Here is a 17,565-nt window from a genome sequence, read left to right on the forward strand (position 1 = left end):
TATGGATAGTACTTTCAATCATTGCAAGTATATCAATATGTGGCTAAACTCTCGAGATAACGTTCTCGAATAAATTAATTCACGAGATAATGCACTCCTCAGATTAATTGCTCAAATAGGGTGAAATCTACAGTGTTGGTCATAGGTCGCCATGCCATCCGGGCGACCTACTAGGTCGCCATGTCTTCCCGGCGAGCTATGAGAGAGATTGCAGTCATGCACGTTCCAACACGTTGGGCATCCGAAGCTATCCGACCGAGGGCATCCGACCGAGGCCATTCGAGCGAGCTATGCGAGGGCATCCGAGGGCAAGAGGAATCACGCGAGGAGCAGGAGGAGTGTATGGCGACCTACAAGGTCGCCAGGAGTGCATGGCGACCTACAAGGTCGCCCGGAGTGCATGGCGACCTACAAGGTCGCCCGGAGTGCATGGCGACCTATGCTGGGAAGCTGCCACGCCGTAGGTCGCCCGGAAGGCATGGCGACCTACGGCCAACACTGTGCAATTCGCCCTATTTGAACAATTAATCTTGGGAGTACGTTATATCGTTAAATAAAAAATTCGAGAACATTATCTCGAAAATTTTGCCATCAATATGTAGTGGGAGAGTGGTGCAAGTACAGTACTAAAATTCTAAGTTTAGTCCCTTTAAATAATGAAATTTAAATTATGTTTTAGCCTTCTAAAATTTTATAATTTACATATTGTCTCTCAAGAAGAAAAAAATCATAATTTCACCCTATAAGTTAACTTAAAAAAGTATTAAATAATACGTACTTTAAATAACTTATTAATGATTCTATATTAAATAAATAATATAAAAAAATGATACATTAATTGAAAAATACAATAAAGCGTTCTTTATATTAATCAAGACATTTCTTATACAAATAATATTTTCTTTGAGATTCTTAGGCTTTGAGAATTTATAGTACAAGCAAATTAAATTATTATTTGTTGCATATTTTTTAATTTAGTTGGTATCATCGGATTAAGTTATATTAAACTCGATCACGTACTTTATATAGATGTTTTGAAAACTGTTTGTGAAATATTTTGTATAAAAATATTATATTTTAGAATATAAAATCAACAAAAATTATAGGCAAATTGATCAAAGGTTTTAATACAAAATTATAGATTTTAAATTCGACTCCAATATATTGATCAATTGTTCTATTTAAATATGATATATAAACATAAAAGGGCATAATAATCTTAAAATAATACCGTTGAATAGCAAAGATCTCACTATTCAGAGATTCAAACTAAAAGTTCAATGCTACCACACTTCTAAATGTTGTGAAAAATGTTAAAAGAAAGCAAAATATGGGCAGAGCATTTTGATAGGGAAGATGAAAAGTAGGAAAATTTTAGGCAGCCCCCTTCCCCTTCTTTCTCTGGATCTTCTTCATGTAGAACTCTAGCTCTTTGCCCTCCAAGATATGCCTGTCCAACCCATTTCACCTCGTGTTAGAATGAGATCGATAATAGCTAGTCTTAAATAATTCACAAATAGGAAAGCTACGAGTATAACATATACCCATCAGCACGGCCGCATTGACCTGGCCTTGAAGAGATGCAAGCCAACAAACGACCACTGCCGAATTGCTCCTCAATATGAGGATCAAGCTTACGATTCTGCTGACGTTTCTCCAGCTTCCTCAAGACATGGTTGCTCTTCTTCACCTCCTCAGTGGCAGTTTCAGCTTCCTAAACACAAATGAACCGAAACAAGAATGTAAACAGAGATGCACTCAGTCTGATATTAAAAACACCAAAGAAAGGTCTTTATGCTCAACCAGAAATTTTGAATACAATATTATTCTAGATTGATCCATAATTTCTACTTTTAGAGACCCAAGTAGGAGAAGGTGCAGACATCAACAGATATGCATATGCAGCATGATCCTATGGGTCAAACAATCTGATAGTGTTCAAAACCAGTTGAGACAAGTGGAATGAAGCATATCAAGTTGCATGCAGAAATGGATCATATCAACGTTCAACTACAACGAGACAAAAAAATTAAAACAAGAATATTAACCAAAATGAATGCCAAGTCTTTTGAAATGATTGAAACAACAACATATGAATGATCAACAGAAACAGTATACACCTGAATTCCCTACCTCTCCTTCTTTCTTGGCAGCCGCAGCAGCTGCTGGTTTCTTCTTGCGGCCAATGTCAACACCATAGTGCTGGAGATACCACTGCTTGAAGGGAGCAGCGTCAACTTGAACAATAGCACTCTTCACCAGAGTTTGAGTACGAACCAGCTCGTTGTTGGATGCATTGTACACAACATCCAAGATTCTGGTCTTACGGGTCACTGACTCGCTTCCCCATGAGTAGTTCCCGGTATCAAGCCTCAACGCACGCCACTTAACGTTTCCACCACGAACTCTAATCCTCCTGACTGTCTTGTTGCTAGACAGTTTTGTATTTGCAGGTTGCCTTCCAAGCTCATACCTTGAAAAATAATAAAACACCGAAAATTAGAAAACTAGATAGACCAAGACTGAAAACACTCAAGTAAAAGAACAATATAATAAGAAAGGAAACTAGGCAAGATCTCAGATATATAAACAAACAAGAAAGGATCAACTTTTACATCTAAAAAATATCCCAATGAAGCTCACTAGAATTGTTCTAAAATTGAAAATGAAATAATGTTAAATCTGAAACAAATTTCCATATCTAAAACACAATGCAAGGAAAATTAGAAGAAAAAAAACCCATTTTTTTAATCATTCTAAATAAATCAGCTTTCTAAGCAACCAGAGAAAGCGCGATCAAGAAAAGTAGGAACACAAAACAAAAGGAAATAAAGGTTTTCGTTTATTACTTTCTCTTCTTCCTCCAAGCCTTCTTCTTTCCACCAGTGGCACGCCTCTTGTGCATTGAATCACGAGAGATACCTATAATAAAAAGACATTAAACTCATTAAGCAAGAAATCTGATTATATAACTACATAATGCAAAGAGATGTATGAAAAATTAGAGGAATGTGAGACACACCCATTTTGGCTGATAAAAATGAAGATCTATGCCTCCTTGGTTTTTTTTCACGTTAAGCTAGGAGGCGGAGGTGACTCAGTGGAGACTTGAAGCAGGTTTATACAGGGAAAAACCCTAGTATTGGAAACTACATTTATATCCTCTATAGATTTTGGGACGGTTAAAGTTCCCTTGTAGGTAAAGTAATTAATGTGCATCTTTAGGTCTAATTAAAATGTTCGGCTTCATGATTTAATGTATCAAAGCCCAATAACTTTGGATGCTTTGTATCATGGCCCTGTAAAAGAAACTCAATACAACAAGAGTTAATTATATCAAACGTCTTCAATTACATCACTTATTTTATATCAGCCTTTAAATTTGAAATTATTTTAATTTCATCCTCAAATAATTGATATATATCAATTAAATCTCTAATAATTAAATTATTAATAAATTTATCAAATTTGCTGACATGAAGTAATTAAATAGTTAAAATTATTTTTTTAAAGAAATCTTAATTATGGGCTACAACTAGTAGACTCATGTTTAATCAATCGATAGATAATATTCCGGGACTGAGGCAGGTTTGGGTGCTGAAAGTTGAAATAATTTAAAAGTTAAGGATCAATATAAAATGAAGGTCATAGTTTAGAGATGACTGATGCAATTAACTTAGAGAATACTTACAACCTAATAAGAATTTCCAAAAAGAAAAATTATATTTCTTAGAATTAAAGACACAAATCAAACGAACTCAATAATTAAAGAAATGATTGTTATCTTTAAATGTCTCAGACTCAAACACAATTTTTGTAAGGGTATTTAAAATTGATTATCAAATAGTTAAAAATATTACGAACATATACTATATTGTAATTACCCAAAGCTAATAAAAAAATAGAATTAAATGAAGAAGTTTTAAACCCTTAACTTTAGACCCAAAGTCAAAATTCAATTCAAGATTTGATGATTGTGGCCAATTCGTTAGATTTGATGATGGAGATTAAGTGCCATTTGCAGACAACATATGGTCCATTAATAAGCTTGGTAATCAGACGGACCATAAATGAGGATGCAACAACACAAGAAAGAAGCAATTTCATATTTATGCTAGCAAAACCTTCAATTCTCAAACACATGCAAAATTCTACAAATGACGGCAAAAATAAAAATGCCCTGTAGGAAACCTTCATTTGGATTTTACCAAGGACTTGCAGAACGAACAAAATGCTCCTTTCACCTCATCTGGAAGAGGGATCGAGAGCGGCAGTGCTAAAGGATGAGGACCCTTGTGGTGCGCGTTCTCGTTTCTCGCAAAAAACGAATGTGCCAGCGCTGGCTGCTGTTTGTTAAGCCCTTCGATGACAAATGAGAAGGCCCCAAAGGTGAGACAGCTCTGTAGAAGTGCCTGGGGTGCACCTGCATAACCATTCCAAGCAAAGATGAGGTTGAAACTGAAACCTATACTTTAAACTTTTACTGAGAAAGAATGAACCTCGAGATTCTTGTACCTGGGAAACTTAGAGCAAGTCCAGTGCAACATCCGGCTACACCAGCATTAATAACTGCAGCGAAAGAAAACATTACTATATGCGAACCAGGAACCGAAAAAAAGGGCAATGTTATCCTGATTTTTACAAAGGCATACCATCATCTTTTCCCCGCAGCCTCTTCAGAAAGCAATCAACCAAACTGTGTACGCCAGACAAAACTGCAAACGTCTATAAAGAGAATCATAATAATAATAATAAATAAAATAAATTGGAGTTTTGTTGAGGGAAAAACTACAAAGTTAATAGCATTATTTAAGGATCCTGAGATTCTCATACCTTGGCACAAGATCCTGCTTCCACAAAAGATCCTTTAAAGCCTTTCTTTTTAATCAATCCCGAACCTAAGACGGCCGCAAAAAGATAAAATTAAAGAAGGTATTGACTTGATTTCAAGCAGACAAATGAGCCGCAACAAATGTTAATATCTAGTAGAATCAGGGATGGACCAAGGGAGCTAGAAGGTACAGTCCTGAAAATTTCAAATTCTCCTATAATTTAGGTATTTTCTATTAATAATCTGTTTTCGCCCTTAAATTTTTTATAAGTTTGCCTCCTAACATTAGATTATGCGTACACCCTGAGTAGAATATCCCGCCCAAAAGGTAACTCAGTCACCATAGGCCAAGTCCTAACCATGAAATGCCAGCCAAAGTAATGACATTGAACATGCATTTTTTGGACAACCTAGAACGTAAAAGACTTGATCTTTTGAAGGCCTAGAATCCCCAAAGGGGGTTCAAGCTTAAAGATAGGGCAGTTGAAAAAATCCCCAAAGGAAACTATGCAATCTAAATCACAATTCGAAATGCTGAAAAACAGAATAATCCATTGTTCATATATAATGACTATCTTCTCCACTCAACCGCGATTAATATTCCATATAAGTTTCAACTCATATAAGATGGTAAAAAAATTCCCATGACCAACTCTAAAAAATAAAACAAGTTTTCTGATCTGGTTCGAGATTGAACAAACTCCACAATAACAAATAACATCAAAACTAAACTTACCCAGATATTCAATGAATTATTTTTTTAAAAAAAATCCATACCTTAACCGAACTTTCCAACAACGCCAGAAAACCCAGAGACGGAAAAAAAAAAGACATCGGATATTTTCAATCTAAAAGTGAAAAACAATACCGTAGCCAAAGATGGAGCCCATGAAGGCACCGGCGGCAGAGTCTCCCGCGAATTGGAAGAGGCATACGGCAGGGGAATTGGAATTGGACGGAGTTGGGATTATAGCTTTTGAAGAATTGGGATTAGGGTTTGTTTCAATATCGGATTCAGCAGAAGAATTTGGAGATTCCGAAGTAGCCATTTTTGTCCTAAAAACTATATCAGTTACTTCTCCCTCCCTGCCTCAGCGTAGCTATCTTCTTTTCTCTTTGGAAGATGCCCGATATTTTATTTTGCTTATCTGCAAACGCCAGCGTTTTATGAACCTTCCGGCTTCCATATTAGTTTATTTTTTTCTTTTTCTGTTACGTTTCTTAAACTGCTTAAAGTACTATTTATTAAACTTTACAACCATTGAAATTTCAAATTAATCAAAGAATGCCTTAAATTAATGCCTAAAGTAAATTCTTAAATAGCATTAAAAATGTAATTCCCTTGAAATAATTTCTTAAAATGAATAAAAATAATAAATTACACCCATGTCCAGAATATATATTTGGTCACATAGTTTGAGATGATTTGTATCCTCTACATACATGAAAAACTTGGAAAAACTAGACACAACCGTGTAAGATACGTACTTGTATCTGACACTTATATATAGTGTCCGAAACATAGTGTACATATCTATATAGACTATATTATTTTCCTTTTGACCAAAGTAAGGTCTGATTTCTTTTGATGAATTAGTAATGTTCTTGATATATTGCCCCAAATTCAGCTCTCCATGCCTGATCATCATCATATGGAGTTGCACTGCTGTTCTGCGTTGCTACATCCGAATCCTCTCGGTATAATGGTTGCAGTGCAGATTCTGGCAATCTGCTCTCTGCGAGGTAGTGTTTCATGGTGAACATTTCCATCTTGTGTTTTCTTTTTAGCTTCTCCACTTGCTTCTTTAACTTTTCATTCTCTTGTTGAACATTTCCAAAGTTCTCCTGTAAAAGCAAAGGACTAAAGTTAGGATCAAATTCTGCAGTTTTTTATAAGTAAAAATATTGAAGTTTTCACTTTGTTACCTCTGCAATTGAAGCAGCTTGCTCAGCTTCTCTCAGTCTAACAAGGAGTTCTCCAGCTGCATGAACAGCCTCTGCTGTGTCTCTTAGCTGGATTCTGAGACTTTTGTTCTCTTTTTTCAAGAGTTCTTTCTCCCTTTCTCTTTCAACTCTAAGAACTGAGAGTTCAGCAGCCAGGTATTTTGCAAAACGTGAACCGTGGCCTTTGCTCCCTGCCTTTGCAGCTGCCTTCTTTACTTCTGCAATGCCTTCCATTATTGCCCGGTGCTTCGTTACAAGATCATTGTATTTTTCTTGAAGGTCAGCATAATGTTCAACCATTCTAGCATGACAAAGGACAGATCTGCTAAGAGCATCATCTAACTCCTCGGTGCACTTCTTCTCTAGTTTCAGTTCCATCTCTACTTTCTCGGCATGGCAGCGGATGGATTCAAGGTCCATCCTGAGTTCATCGGTCAACGATATCCATTCACTTTCCATTTCCATCCATCTCTGTCTTTCCCTCTCAAGTTCTTCCTCACTGTTATTACGACCGTCTACACTTTTTCGCAATTGAATGGAACGTGACAACAAAGAGGACCTTAGATTTTCCGTAGACATGTTCAGAGATGGAGCAGCATATGACTGCAATTTTCTCTTCAATGTTTCAATTTCCTGAATAAGTGCTTCCTTTTCAGTCGTATCAAAATGTTCTTTTCCATTACCACCATTGTTCGACTGCTCAAATGGTATTATTTCATTCTTCAAATGCTCAGGAGGATATTCAATTGCAGAATTTTCTTTCTCAAGTTTGTATCGCTCTACCTGTACAAGTTTATAGACCATCAAAATATAGTCCAAGTTATAATATCTTCTCATTTTTGAAAGGGGTCAGAAAGTTTATTACCAGATGGTTTAACTGCTCAATTTTGGCTGCTTGCTCCTTACAAATACTTTCAAGTGTTTTCTCGCTTTTGGTGGCTTCTTCCAAATCCCTTGTTACAGCCTAAAATTGAAGCAACAAAACTAATAAGTACACAGCAACAACCAAACCATAAAAGAGAGGATGTTTCAGCAAGTCAACATACTGAGTTCTCGCCATCTCTCTGTTTGTTATCAACTGCTACAATCCATGTCTTCAAGCTATCCTGAACCTCATCAGGGTTGTTGTTATCAAACTTCCTTTGGCAAGATGAACAAAAGCAAAGAAGTAGAAGAACCATCTGAAGATGGTTTTTCATTTGGTAATGTTTGAACAGAAGCATTGGCCTTGTCTGTTTCTGGGCAAGGTTTCAGCATCAAGTGTTCGAAAGAGAAGGCAACTGAAGATCTGTTGGAAGATGAACCATGCTGGTGATTATCAATAATCTGCAGGCCTTTTTGAAGGCAAGCAGCCAATGACTCTGTAGGTCCAGAAAGTGTCTTGCTTGCACGTAATGATGACTTGATGTGCTCGCTGGGCTTGAGCGACTCTCGTAATACCTCTGACTCTGAACTCTTTGCTACATAGTTTTGACTGGCCAAAAGTGCAGATGAGACAGCCATGCTTTTCCTTAGATTATTTGCAATTTTAGGAGATTCTGACAAAGTAGACTCTTCGAGGATTGAAGACCGACTGTGTGGGCTAATGGAGATGCTATTTCTAATTGAAGGATCAACAGCCTTCAAGGTTTTTGATGTGCTTGAAAGGTCATCAGCTGCTGCGGAAATGGCCATAGGAGGGAGTTCCTCTAGATCAATTTCTTCCATCTCTGTTTCTTTTGGGCAAAAGTCTGTCTCACAACTTTCTCTTACAGAAGAAGACTGAATGCAACCTCTCTTGTCAGATGGATCTCTTACGTTTGTCTCAATAGAGCTATGCAAATAATCTAGGTGCTTCCGTAGTTCCTTTACATCTTCCTCGCCAAAATTAAGGTCTTCCTTGAATTCATTATCTATACGTGGAAGGATCAAAGAGCGGTTCAGACTTACTCTTAACTGATTCAAGCTTTCACGTGCATTCCACCCATTAACATATTCAGTTTTACTACCAACTGAGCTATATATGCATCAGACTTTGCTCTTACAAGCTCTTCCTGTAATTGATAAGAGCAAGTCAGGTTGTGATCAAGTACAATGAGCTAAAAAAAGATAAGTAAGGCAGAAACTTCTCGACCTTCAGTAGACGAATCTGATCACTCAAGCTGTTGACATGATCTTCAGTTATTTCATTTATTACTGGCTCGTTTCTTACAAATTTAATCCTTTGCCCGAATCTTAGAGTGCTCAGTATTTCACTACTATTTCTGCAGTAAAAAACAATATAAGCTTTGCTCAAATAATGACCTTTGAAAACATCACTACTATTTCTTAAAGTTTCAACGTTATTGCAACTCGCATTCAATAAAGAACAAAGTCGAAAAATGTAATCCGACTAGAATACCTATTGTCTGCAGAAATGTTGCAAATAACTGTGAGTTTTGCATTGCCACCAAGGGATTCTCTCAGTATACGTGTTAAACAGGAACCTCCATATGGAGCATCTTCAGATTTTTTAGGTAGACTTTCTTTTGCAAGAGTATTGACCAAATATCTACATCATTAAACAACCAAAGATTATCCACAAGCTCTAGCAACAATACCCAATAATCACAGATATACTTGAAACTTTATAAACATATCAACATCTAAACTCACTATTTGAATGGTTTCAGATTATATAAAGAGAATGATACACATACCCGAGGTGCGATAGGGACTTCTTGACATTTTTGTCTTCCTGTACATGTTGTCTACTCACATCTTCAAGTTTGTTTCTATCCAGTCCTGCAAGGTCGATCAAGCTGATTCTGCTTGTTTTTGAACTGCCGAAACACTTTGAAGAAGCTTCCTGTGGTATCAATGATGATCAGCTCATTAATTTGAGAGGAAAATCCTAGATTCTATATATGCACAAGTATGTTTGGTCACACTGATCATGGAATTGAACAGCATCAACGAGAAAGTGCTACAAAACATAACTAGACTGATTGACACCCAAAAGAAAAGATTAGCAGAATTTAGAACTCGACTGTGACTGTACCTTGCACCAAGATTCGATGACGAAAGTACACACAATGTGAGATCGAGAACTCTTAGAATTTACAGTTGTTGCACCAACCTTCCTACTCGAAAGCCCCTGTAACACACAATATTGAAGTGACCATGTACTAGTAAGAATAAAGCATGATAGATAAATAGGCATTGATTGCTTTATGTAGAAAACTTATTCCAGTAAATGGTTGGCCATATACCTTAATCAAAATTTGAGTTACATCCTCGTAACTAGAAACATATTCTTCAGTCAAATTCTCAACATATAATCCATTCTTTGCATCATCCTTTATCTGGAAAACAATGTCCAATAATCCAATTATACATAATGAAGCAATAACCCCTGAGAAACTGTTTGAAGGGGAAAATAAGTAATAGGCAATACTCACCTCAAGGTTCCTTCGAGTTGGATCGAGTAAATCCCCAACTTGTTCATTGTAAATCTGCAAAATAATCATGCACAAGTCATTACATTATATGAAGCAAAGAACATATAATTTTTACACAAGTACACGAATTCATGATCGCAAACTCGGCCTGCTTCATGAATTCTGTCTACTTCAAACCAGTACATACCTCAAGAAAGGAGCAACGGCACTGATAATTTGTTTGTCTACCATCAGAGTTCTCTTGTTCCTGTAAAATTCAAAACATATGAAGCAACGAACCATAACAAAATTCAGAGTAAGGAAAACAGAAGAGCATACCCTTTGAATTTCAGAGAACAGCATTTGGAAGATACGAGGGACAATCCCCTGGTGGCTTCCGGGTGAGGGATCATCAACCATGGCGCTTGGTGGACCCCACATTGTATAGGTCTTTCCACTTCCAGTCTATTCACAAACACGAAGTAATTTCGTATAAACCATGGTTACTTTATACACAACTTTCTATCAAATTTTCTAGCAACTAATATTCATCAAGCAGATGGAGAGAAACTTAATATATATATGTATGTATTGTAAATAGTACCTGTCCGTATGACAAAATTGAAGCGTTGTAACCAGCTAATGCATTTTGCACCAAAGGAACGCCAATTTGCTGAAAAACATCCTCCTGATAGCCAAGAAAAAACATACAGTTTATGAGCCAAAATATCCATTTTTTATATAACAAAATGGATTTGAAATTTGTTTGCACTGACTAACCTGACTGGACTTTGCATCAAGAACGGAATCGAAAGTGAATTTGCGGTCACCAACTGATAACGAATCTGAAGAAACTTTCCTCACTGTTCGTTTCACTTCTTTTTCTTGACCATTTATAGGTCTAATTCTCACTACCACCTAATTGTTAACAACAAATATGAAAATTAAGTTTCAACAAAAACCAAGCTTCAATGAATTCAGTTTTCAACTCTACTAAAGAGAAAAAAAACTTTCGTAATCAAGTCTAGACGTATGCTAAAAGCTTCAAAAAAAATGAGAAATGTGTTACACTAAAACAAAAGAGTAGAAAATTAAATAATCAAGTTTGTAAATTTACCTTGACGGATGGATCTATATTCGTCAATTTTCCATTTTGTTCTCCAGATCCAACAATCTCTTTCTGCTTAAATTCCAAACAATTACTCAAAATATATCAAGTTTCTCCAAGAAAAATAGAAAAAAAAAAGCTGATATTTTTTACTCTACCATGTTGGAAGAATTCATAGGAATCGGAATTTCAGGTTGAACGTCAGATGGGTTGATGGAGTGAGAAGTAAGAGATTTGGGGGATAACTGCGCAGAGTTATTGACTTGAATAATGTTGGGATCTGGTGGAGGAGTGTTTTCAGAGTTTTGTTTCTTGATGCTTTTCTTGAGCTTTGATTTTGGAAGCAAATTCCGAAGCGAAGACGTCGAAATGCTTCCCAAGAAACGGCCATTCTCCGCAACGGCGGCTTCTATTCTTGATTTCATTGTTTTGGGAGATTTCAGAAGAAGAAGAAAAAGAAAGGTTTGGGATATCTCTGAGAGAAAGAGAGAGAGAGAGGGAAAGCGAGTGAGGGCTTCAATTTGAAGTTAAATTTGAATTTGTAGAGAACCAGAAAGGCGGTGGAAGTTTTTGTCGTGGTGACGACGGGATGGAGATGACCGTTGGCTTTTTGAATTGCTATAACACTTGGATCTTGGAGAGCTTTATTGGTCCGAAATGAAATGACTATAATATCCTTCCAAACCATTTAATTCTTTTTCATTTTTCCCGAAAGGAAAATAATAGGTTAATTTTAGTAAGTTTAAAAGAGGATTATCTGTAACCAAAAAAAAAAAATATTCTCCTATTACATAACCAATCCATACAACCATATAACAATAATAAATAATGAGATTATGTTTGGATCAAGCATATATATATATATATATATATATATATATATATATATATATATTATCATTACCAGTAAACATATTTTAATATTAATTTTTATTTATATATTAGTTATGCCATCTTATCGTACCAAAAAATCAAGGGTCATATGTAGATAATTAAGATCCATAAGACCGAACTATTTAGGATGTTTGTGTTCATAAGTCTCTGATTTGAATTATAGATTAGATATTTTTTTATTAAAAAACACAATAAAATAAATCTATAAACATTAAAAAAATAATCAAAAATTGATGATGATTTTTAAAATTAGATTTATTTGACCACGATTCTTGATTCATTTGATTCCGATCAAATAATGAAAGGAGAGCTAGTTTGATATATAAGTTTATTTTTTTTTAGTTTAATTCAACAATAAGCTCCCAAACAATACATTTTTTGGTCAAACCATATATTTAAATTATAATTATGCAATACCAACATAGATTAGTTCAAGCGGTAAGTATTTTGATATCCCTTAAGTAAGTTTCGAGTGTGAGTCATTGTTATGCATAAAATCTTCGTTGAGAGACTCATTCACGAAAACTAAGTGTGTGACTTGAGTTAGTCCAGATTAGTAAAAACAAAGTCCTAAGAACCAAGAAGGCAATCAAAAAAGTATATAATTATGTTACCACTTTGACCCTACTATTACTTCACATTACAGACGTGCATATGAGGACTGCATATGAAGATTGTTCAACTATGCATTTATTTATTTATGCATGCATTGTATTTTATCTTTATCTTTAATTTATTGAATGCTGAAGGTCTTCCACGAAAACTGCTCTCAATTTTAACGTTGGAGGCATCCTACTACCCTACATTTCTCTTATCTCATTATACATGAAAATATGATTTTGTTGTTGTTGAATTTGTTTGAAAACTATAGGCCCCGCCATTTCCATCATTAATTACTCAAATACTTCTTTCTCTTAACCCCAAAACGAAAGTCAAGAGGAAAAGAAAATGTATCTTTTAAAATAATAAGGGCGCTCCAATCATTATCATAATCCAAATTAGTAGATAGGGGCAACTGGGTCAATCCACAAGATAAAAAAATATAGCCGTTGTGAGCAGTGCTTGGGTTCAGCAAATATCAACTTTTTGGGAAAATTGCTTATTTAATCACTTCAACTATTCTTGCAGATTTATTTTTTAAAATCATATATAGCATTTATAGTTTCATATTGGTCATCTGTCGTTGAAAAAAAGTAACAAATACGTAGCTATTGACATTATAATATTTGTTCAAAATCTTTCTTAGTTATTGATAACACACACTCTATAAAGATAACTGCTCAACATTAAACCTATAAAGAGAATAAAACTTATTTGATATAATTATTTAGAGAGTTAATTACATCATATGTCCCCAAACTATTACCCTTATCTTAATTGGTCATTAAACTTTTGAATATTTCAATTTTATCCTTAAACTATGACAATCACTTTGAATTAGCCCTTAAACTTTTAAACATTCTAATTTCATTGGTCCCCAAACTTTTAGATCTTCCAAATTCTTCCCTAAATTCATTCAAATTTATAATTCGTTTCAACCATAGTTTAACCTAATTTTTTTTCCAAACATAAATAATATAAATTGGCCTAACGATTTTATTGACAATGGATGATTAGTATATACATATAATTTCTAATAAATTTGGAATGTTCAAAAAGTTTGGGGACTAATGTAGAATGGATGTCATAGTTTGGGGATGAAATTGAAATATTCAAAATTTTGAGGATTAATTTAGAATGATAGTCGTAGTTTAAGAATAAATTGAAATATTTAAAAGTTTAGAGACCAATTTAAAATGAGTTAGAGACCAATTTAAAATGAGTTATACTTTAAAAACATAAGATACAATTATTTCTTACTTAGATTGTACTAATTATAGGTTTAAGCAATAAATGAAGGAGGTATTAAATATGGCCCAAAAATGTGGGGCTTTTGATCCCATTATTTAAGCACATGGAGCCTTCAATTGGAATTAGAAAATCACATATCCATCCACTCGTATAACACTAGTTATTCAAAACCAATTTTACACGTATATTTTTCTAATGGATAAAAAGGTTATTTTCTTCCTCTTGCCTTGTGTCGTTAAGATTTAATTAGTCATAGTTGATCGTCTAAGTATTTATCGTTGATAACTTTTATATCTTTAAATTTATATATTTGGGGAAACTACACGTTTAATACTTAAACTATTATATTTTGATCCTTAATTTTTTTAAATTATACTTAACGTTTAGTTTATGTTTCAGTTTAGTATTCTGATATTACAAAATTATTGACGTTGTAATTTTTTATTCTTTTTTCAATGATGATGTTATATTACCTTCTGATAACATGTCAATATAACCGTTAAGTTTTTAACGACGGAGTACCAAAATAAAACTTAAATTAAACGTTAGGTAATATTTAAAAAAAATAAAGTTTAAATATCAAAACAAAACAAAAATAATAATTTAGATACTAAACGTGTAGTTTACCCATTGTATTTTTTTCTAATTCCTTTATAATCAATTCTTAATATTATTTATATTTTTAAATATATTTAATTTATAATATAATATATACTAAATTACTAAAAATAATGAAAGATATATATTATATCATCAATAGTAATAACATGACATTTACTAAATCAATAAAAGTTATAAACATGATATATCTCGCTAAAAGTGATATCATGTTATATATTATATTAACAATTAAACACATATTGAAATGTTTATAAAAAAATATTCTGATAAAATTTAAACGTCGATAACAAATATGTTTTAAAAAATATCAATATAGTTGAATATTTAATCAAACATTAAAGGTGAGTTTTAATAAAATAATATATATAGAAAAGATATAACTAAATATATATATATATATTAAATTTAAGATTTTAAATATATAATTATTACTGTTTAGTATAACTATCATTATTTAATTTATTTGTCGATTAATTCAAAATTTATAGAAATTCACTATCATACTTATTCTGTTAAGAAATTATATTCTATTCACACTCTTTAAATTTAAACCATATTTTTAAAGTCTTATTTCCTTATCACTCTAAATTAACAAACAACTATGTAAATCCCACATTTTTAACAAAATACAAAGAGTTATTCTTTAAAATAGTTTTTTATTTATTTTTTTTATAAATTAAAGAATTTCTATGAATGTCTTGAAAGGTATTAAATTTGGGGTTATCTTTCAGCTATTTGCACAATCTTTTTAAGGCTGGGGATGATTCCAAGTTGTAGGCTTTAAAAAAAAATTCATATTATTATGTACTATGGTTTGCTTGAAGAATTGGGTTTAGTTTCCAATTTTGGTTTAGAAATTGTTTGTTAGTGTCAGCTTTATGTATTTTGATTTTTGAGTGACTTGATTGAAAAAAGGATTGCTTTGTTTTCCTTTGCCAGGTTCATTTTTTGATGCTCTCATGGATTCTCCACAGTCAGTTGTCTCACCGTTCAAGAGCAATGTTGTAGCTGAGCCTGAGCAGCAGCCGAAATCTGAAATTTTCACTAGGAACTCTGGTGGCTTATCAAATGCTTCTGAAATTAACACAAAGGAAGCCGACGTTTCCGATAGAGACAACTTCGTCGGTGTTCTTGAGGTTTATGTTCATCAGGCCCGAGACATCCATAACATATGCATTTACCACAAGCAGGATGTTTATGATAAGCTTTGTCTCACCAGTGACCCTGAAATCACAGTACCCACCAAGATCATCAATGGTGGTGGGAGGTGTTGCGGAAGACGGCTATTAGATAGAGCAAAATCGTAACTGATAATTTGAGGGAAAAAAATGAAGATAAAAAGAGACACAAAATTTACGTGGAAAACCCCTAAATAATGTAGGGTAAAAACTACGGGCAACGGTAGAAGAATTTCACTATGAGAAAATACGAATTACAACTTCTCTCGATCTACCAAGGAGAAAACAATGATAATTCTCTCTTGATAAAAAGGAGAAAACAACTCTCAAGAAACTCTCTAAATTCTCTCTAGTATTGGGAGAAAGCTAGAATGCTTTTGGGATGATTTTGAAGCTAAATGAGCTAGGGTATTTATAGTTAAAGTCTTAAAGACTAATTTGTAAATACCCTAAATTACAATGACTAAATTTAAGCTTTTACCATTTTATTTTTCAACAATTTCAGCCTCTTTTTGACTACATGAATCGGTGTCCCATTTGTTTTTAATTTTCCAACTTTCGGTGCCATGTGCACTAGATTTCAACAGGAGGAATCCAGTTTTCAATGATAATGTTCGGCTCAACGTTCAAACTGTTGATTCCTCTCTCAGAATCGAGATATTCATGGTGAGTAGAGTGAGGAACTATCTTGAAGACCAGTTGCTGGGGTTTGCATTGGTGCCACTGTCTGAAGTAGTCCTCAAGAACAGGAAATTGGAGAAAGAATTCTCTCTTTCTTCCACTGATCTGTTCCATTCACCTGCCGGTTTTGTTCAATTATCTCTTGCATATGTTGGATCATCTCCTGAAGTGATGGCTATTCCGGAAATGCCTAAGGAATTGGTTTCAGATGAGACACTGAAGGATTCAGAAATAAGTGAGTGTGAATCAGAAAAGGTTGAGTTTTCAGATCCAAAAATTGTGAATGAGAACCAGATGATGGTTTCCGAGTATTTTGGGATCCCATGTTCCAATTTAGACTCCGAAAGTTTGGTCACCTCTGATGCTGAAAATCGAGTTAGTTCGGACATGGGTGTTAATGCAGTGGAAAGTTTCTCGACTGCTACTGTCAATTACATTCAAGTTCCCAAGCTTGATTCTCCGCCAAGCAGTGTGTCAACTAATGGGGTCTCATCTCCATCTGCTGCTGCAAGCTCCAAGTCCTCATATGGTCCAGCTGCTTCGAAAACTTCTGCTGAGGAGCACAGTTCTGCCCCAAAGGAGAAAACTGCAGATGTTGGAGATTCTGACAGTGTTTCTTCCAGTCGAAGCAATCCCATCACAAAACCTGTAAATGAAAAGCATGCAGCAATTTACTGAGTCATTAGCTAAGATGAAACTGCCTCTGGACATCGACAACGGAGCAACCAAATCGGAGAATTCCAGTACTACAACTGACCAGAAAATTCAAGCATCGAAAACCACCGGCTCTCGGGTGTTCTATGGAAGTAGGGCTTTTTTTCTAAGCCTCTGATCAAAGGAAGGCACAACAGGTGACTGTAGAATTTATGGTGGAAACTGAAGACTAATAGTGAAAGTGTGATAATGTGTATTTGTAATATGTTGTGTTTGTGCGTACATCAAACATGCATTAGATGAGTGGGAAAGTCATGACTTTGTACTGTTGACTAGCTTTGTTCCATTGCAACTACTGTCGGTATATATGAATGAACCTTTTACTTTTATAACTTCTTGTTCCTC

General features: G+C 34.4%; 2 protein-coding genes and 2 pseudogenes across 2 annotated transcripts; 1 reads left to right on the forward strand and 3 right to left on the reverse strand.

Moving 5' to 3' along the window:
• Window positions 1-1,238: 1,238 nt before the first annotated feature.
• LOC120161811 (40S ribosomal protein S8-like) lies at window positions 1,239-3,114 on the reverse strand. The gene is made up of 5 exons (XM_039172022.1): window positions 3,023-3,114; window positions 2,850-2,922; window positions 2,134-2,473; window positions 1,545-1,714; window positions 1,239-1,450 (listed from the first exon to the last, which is right to left on the reverse strand). Exons 1-5 carry the CDS (start codon window positions 3,024-3,026, stop codon window positions 1,375-1,377), a joined length of 663 nt encoding a protein of 220 aa, XP_039027953.1. The 5' UTR covers window positions 3,027-3,114; the 3' UTR covers window positions 1,239-1,374.
• A 980-nt stretch (window positions 3,115-4,094) lies between these two features.
• LOC120161625 (chloroplastic import inner membrane translocase subunit TIM22-2-like) lies at window positions 4,095-5,979 on the reverse strand. The gene is made up of 5 exons (XM_039171843.1): window positions 5,700-5,979; window positions 4,834-4,898; window positions 4,653-4,725; window positions 4,516-4,569; window positions 4,095-4,423 (listed from the first exon to the last, which is right to left on the reverse strand). The coding sequence occupies exons 1-5, from the start codon at window positions 5,878-5,880 to the stop codon at window positions 4,194-4,196; spliced, it is 603 nt and encodes a 200-aa protein (XP_039027774.1). The 5' UTR covers window positions 5,881-5,979; the 3' UTR covers window positions 4,095-4,193.
• Window positions 5,980-6,363: 384 nt separating this feature from the next.
• On the reverse strand, window positions 6,364-11,742 carry LOC120161743 (annotated as a pseudogene).
• A 3,700-nt stretch (window positions 11,743-15,442) lies between these two features.
• Window positions 15,443-17,493, forward strand: LOC120161670 (annotated as a pseudogene).
• The last annotated feature ends 72 nt before the right edge of the window (window positions 17,494-17,565 follow it).

Source organism: Hibiscus syriacus, unplaced genomic scaffold (assembly GCF_006381635.1).
Source record: "Hibiscus syriacus cultivar Baekdansim isolate YM2019G1 unplaced genomic scaffold, ASM638163v2 tig00111402_pilon, whole genome shotgun sequence".
NCBI lineage: Eukaryota > Viridiplantae > Streptophyta > Magnoliopsida > Malvales > Malvaceae > Hibiscus > Hibiscus syriacus.

Excerpts from the sequence above, each read along its gene's own strand:
- LOC120161811 (XM_039172022.1), bottom strand. Across the intron at positions 1,715-2,133 it reads CTGCCAAGAAAGAAGGAGAG|GAAGCTGAAACTGCCACTGA; the intron begins GTAGGGAATTCA and ends ATTTGTGTTTAG. Across the intron at positions 1,451-1,544 it reads CAATGCGGCCGTGCTGATGG|GCATATCTTGGAGGGCAAAG; the intron begins GTATATGTTATA and ends TGGGTTGGACAG.
- LOC120161625 (XM_039171843.1), bottom strand. The coding sequence starts at position 5,880 with ATGGCTACTTCGGAATCTCCAAATTCTTCTGCTGAATCCGATATTGAA. Across the intron at positions 4,726-4,833 it reads AAGCAGGATCTTGTGCCAAG|ACGTTTGCAGTTTTGTCTGG; the intron begins GTATGAGAATCT and ends TTCTCTTTATAG. Across the intron at positions 4,424-4,515 it reads ACTTGCTCTAAGTTTCCCAG|GTGCACCCCAGGCACTTCTA; the intron begins GTACAAGAATCT and ends ATGGTTATGCAG.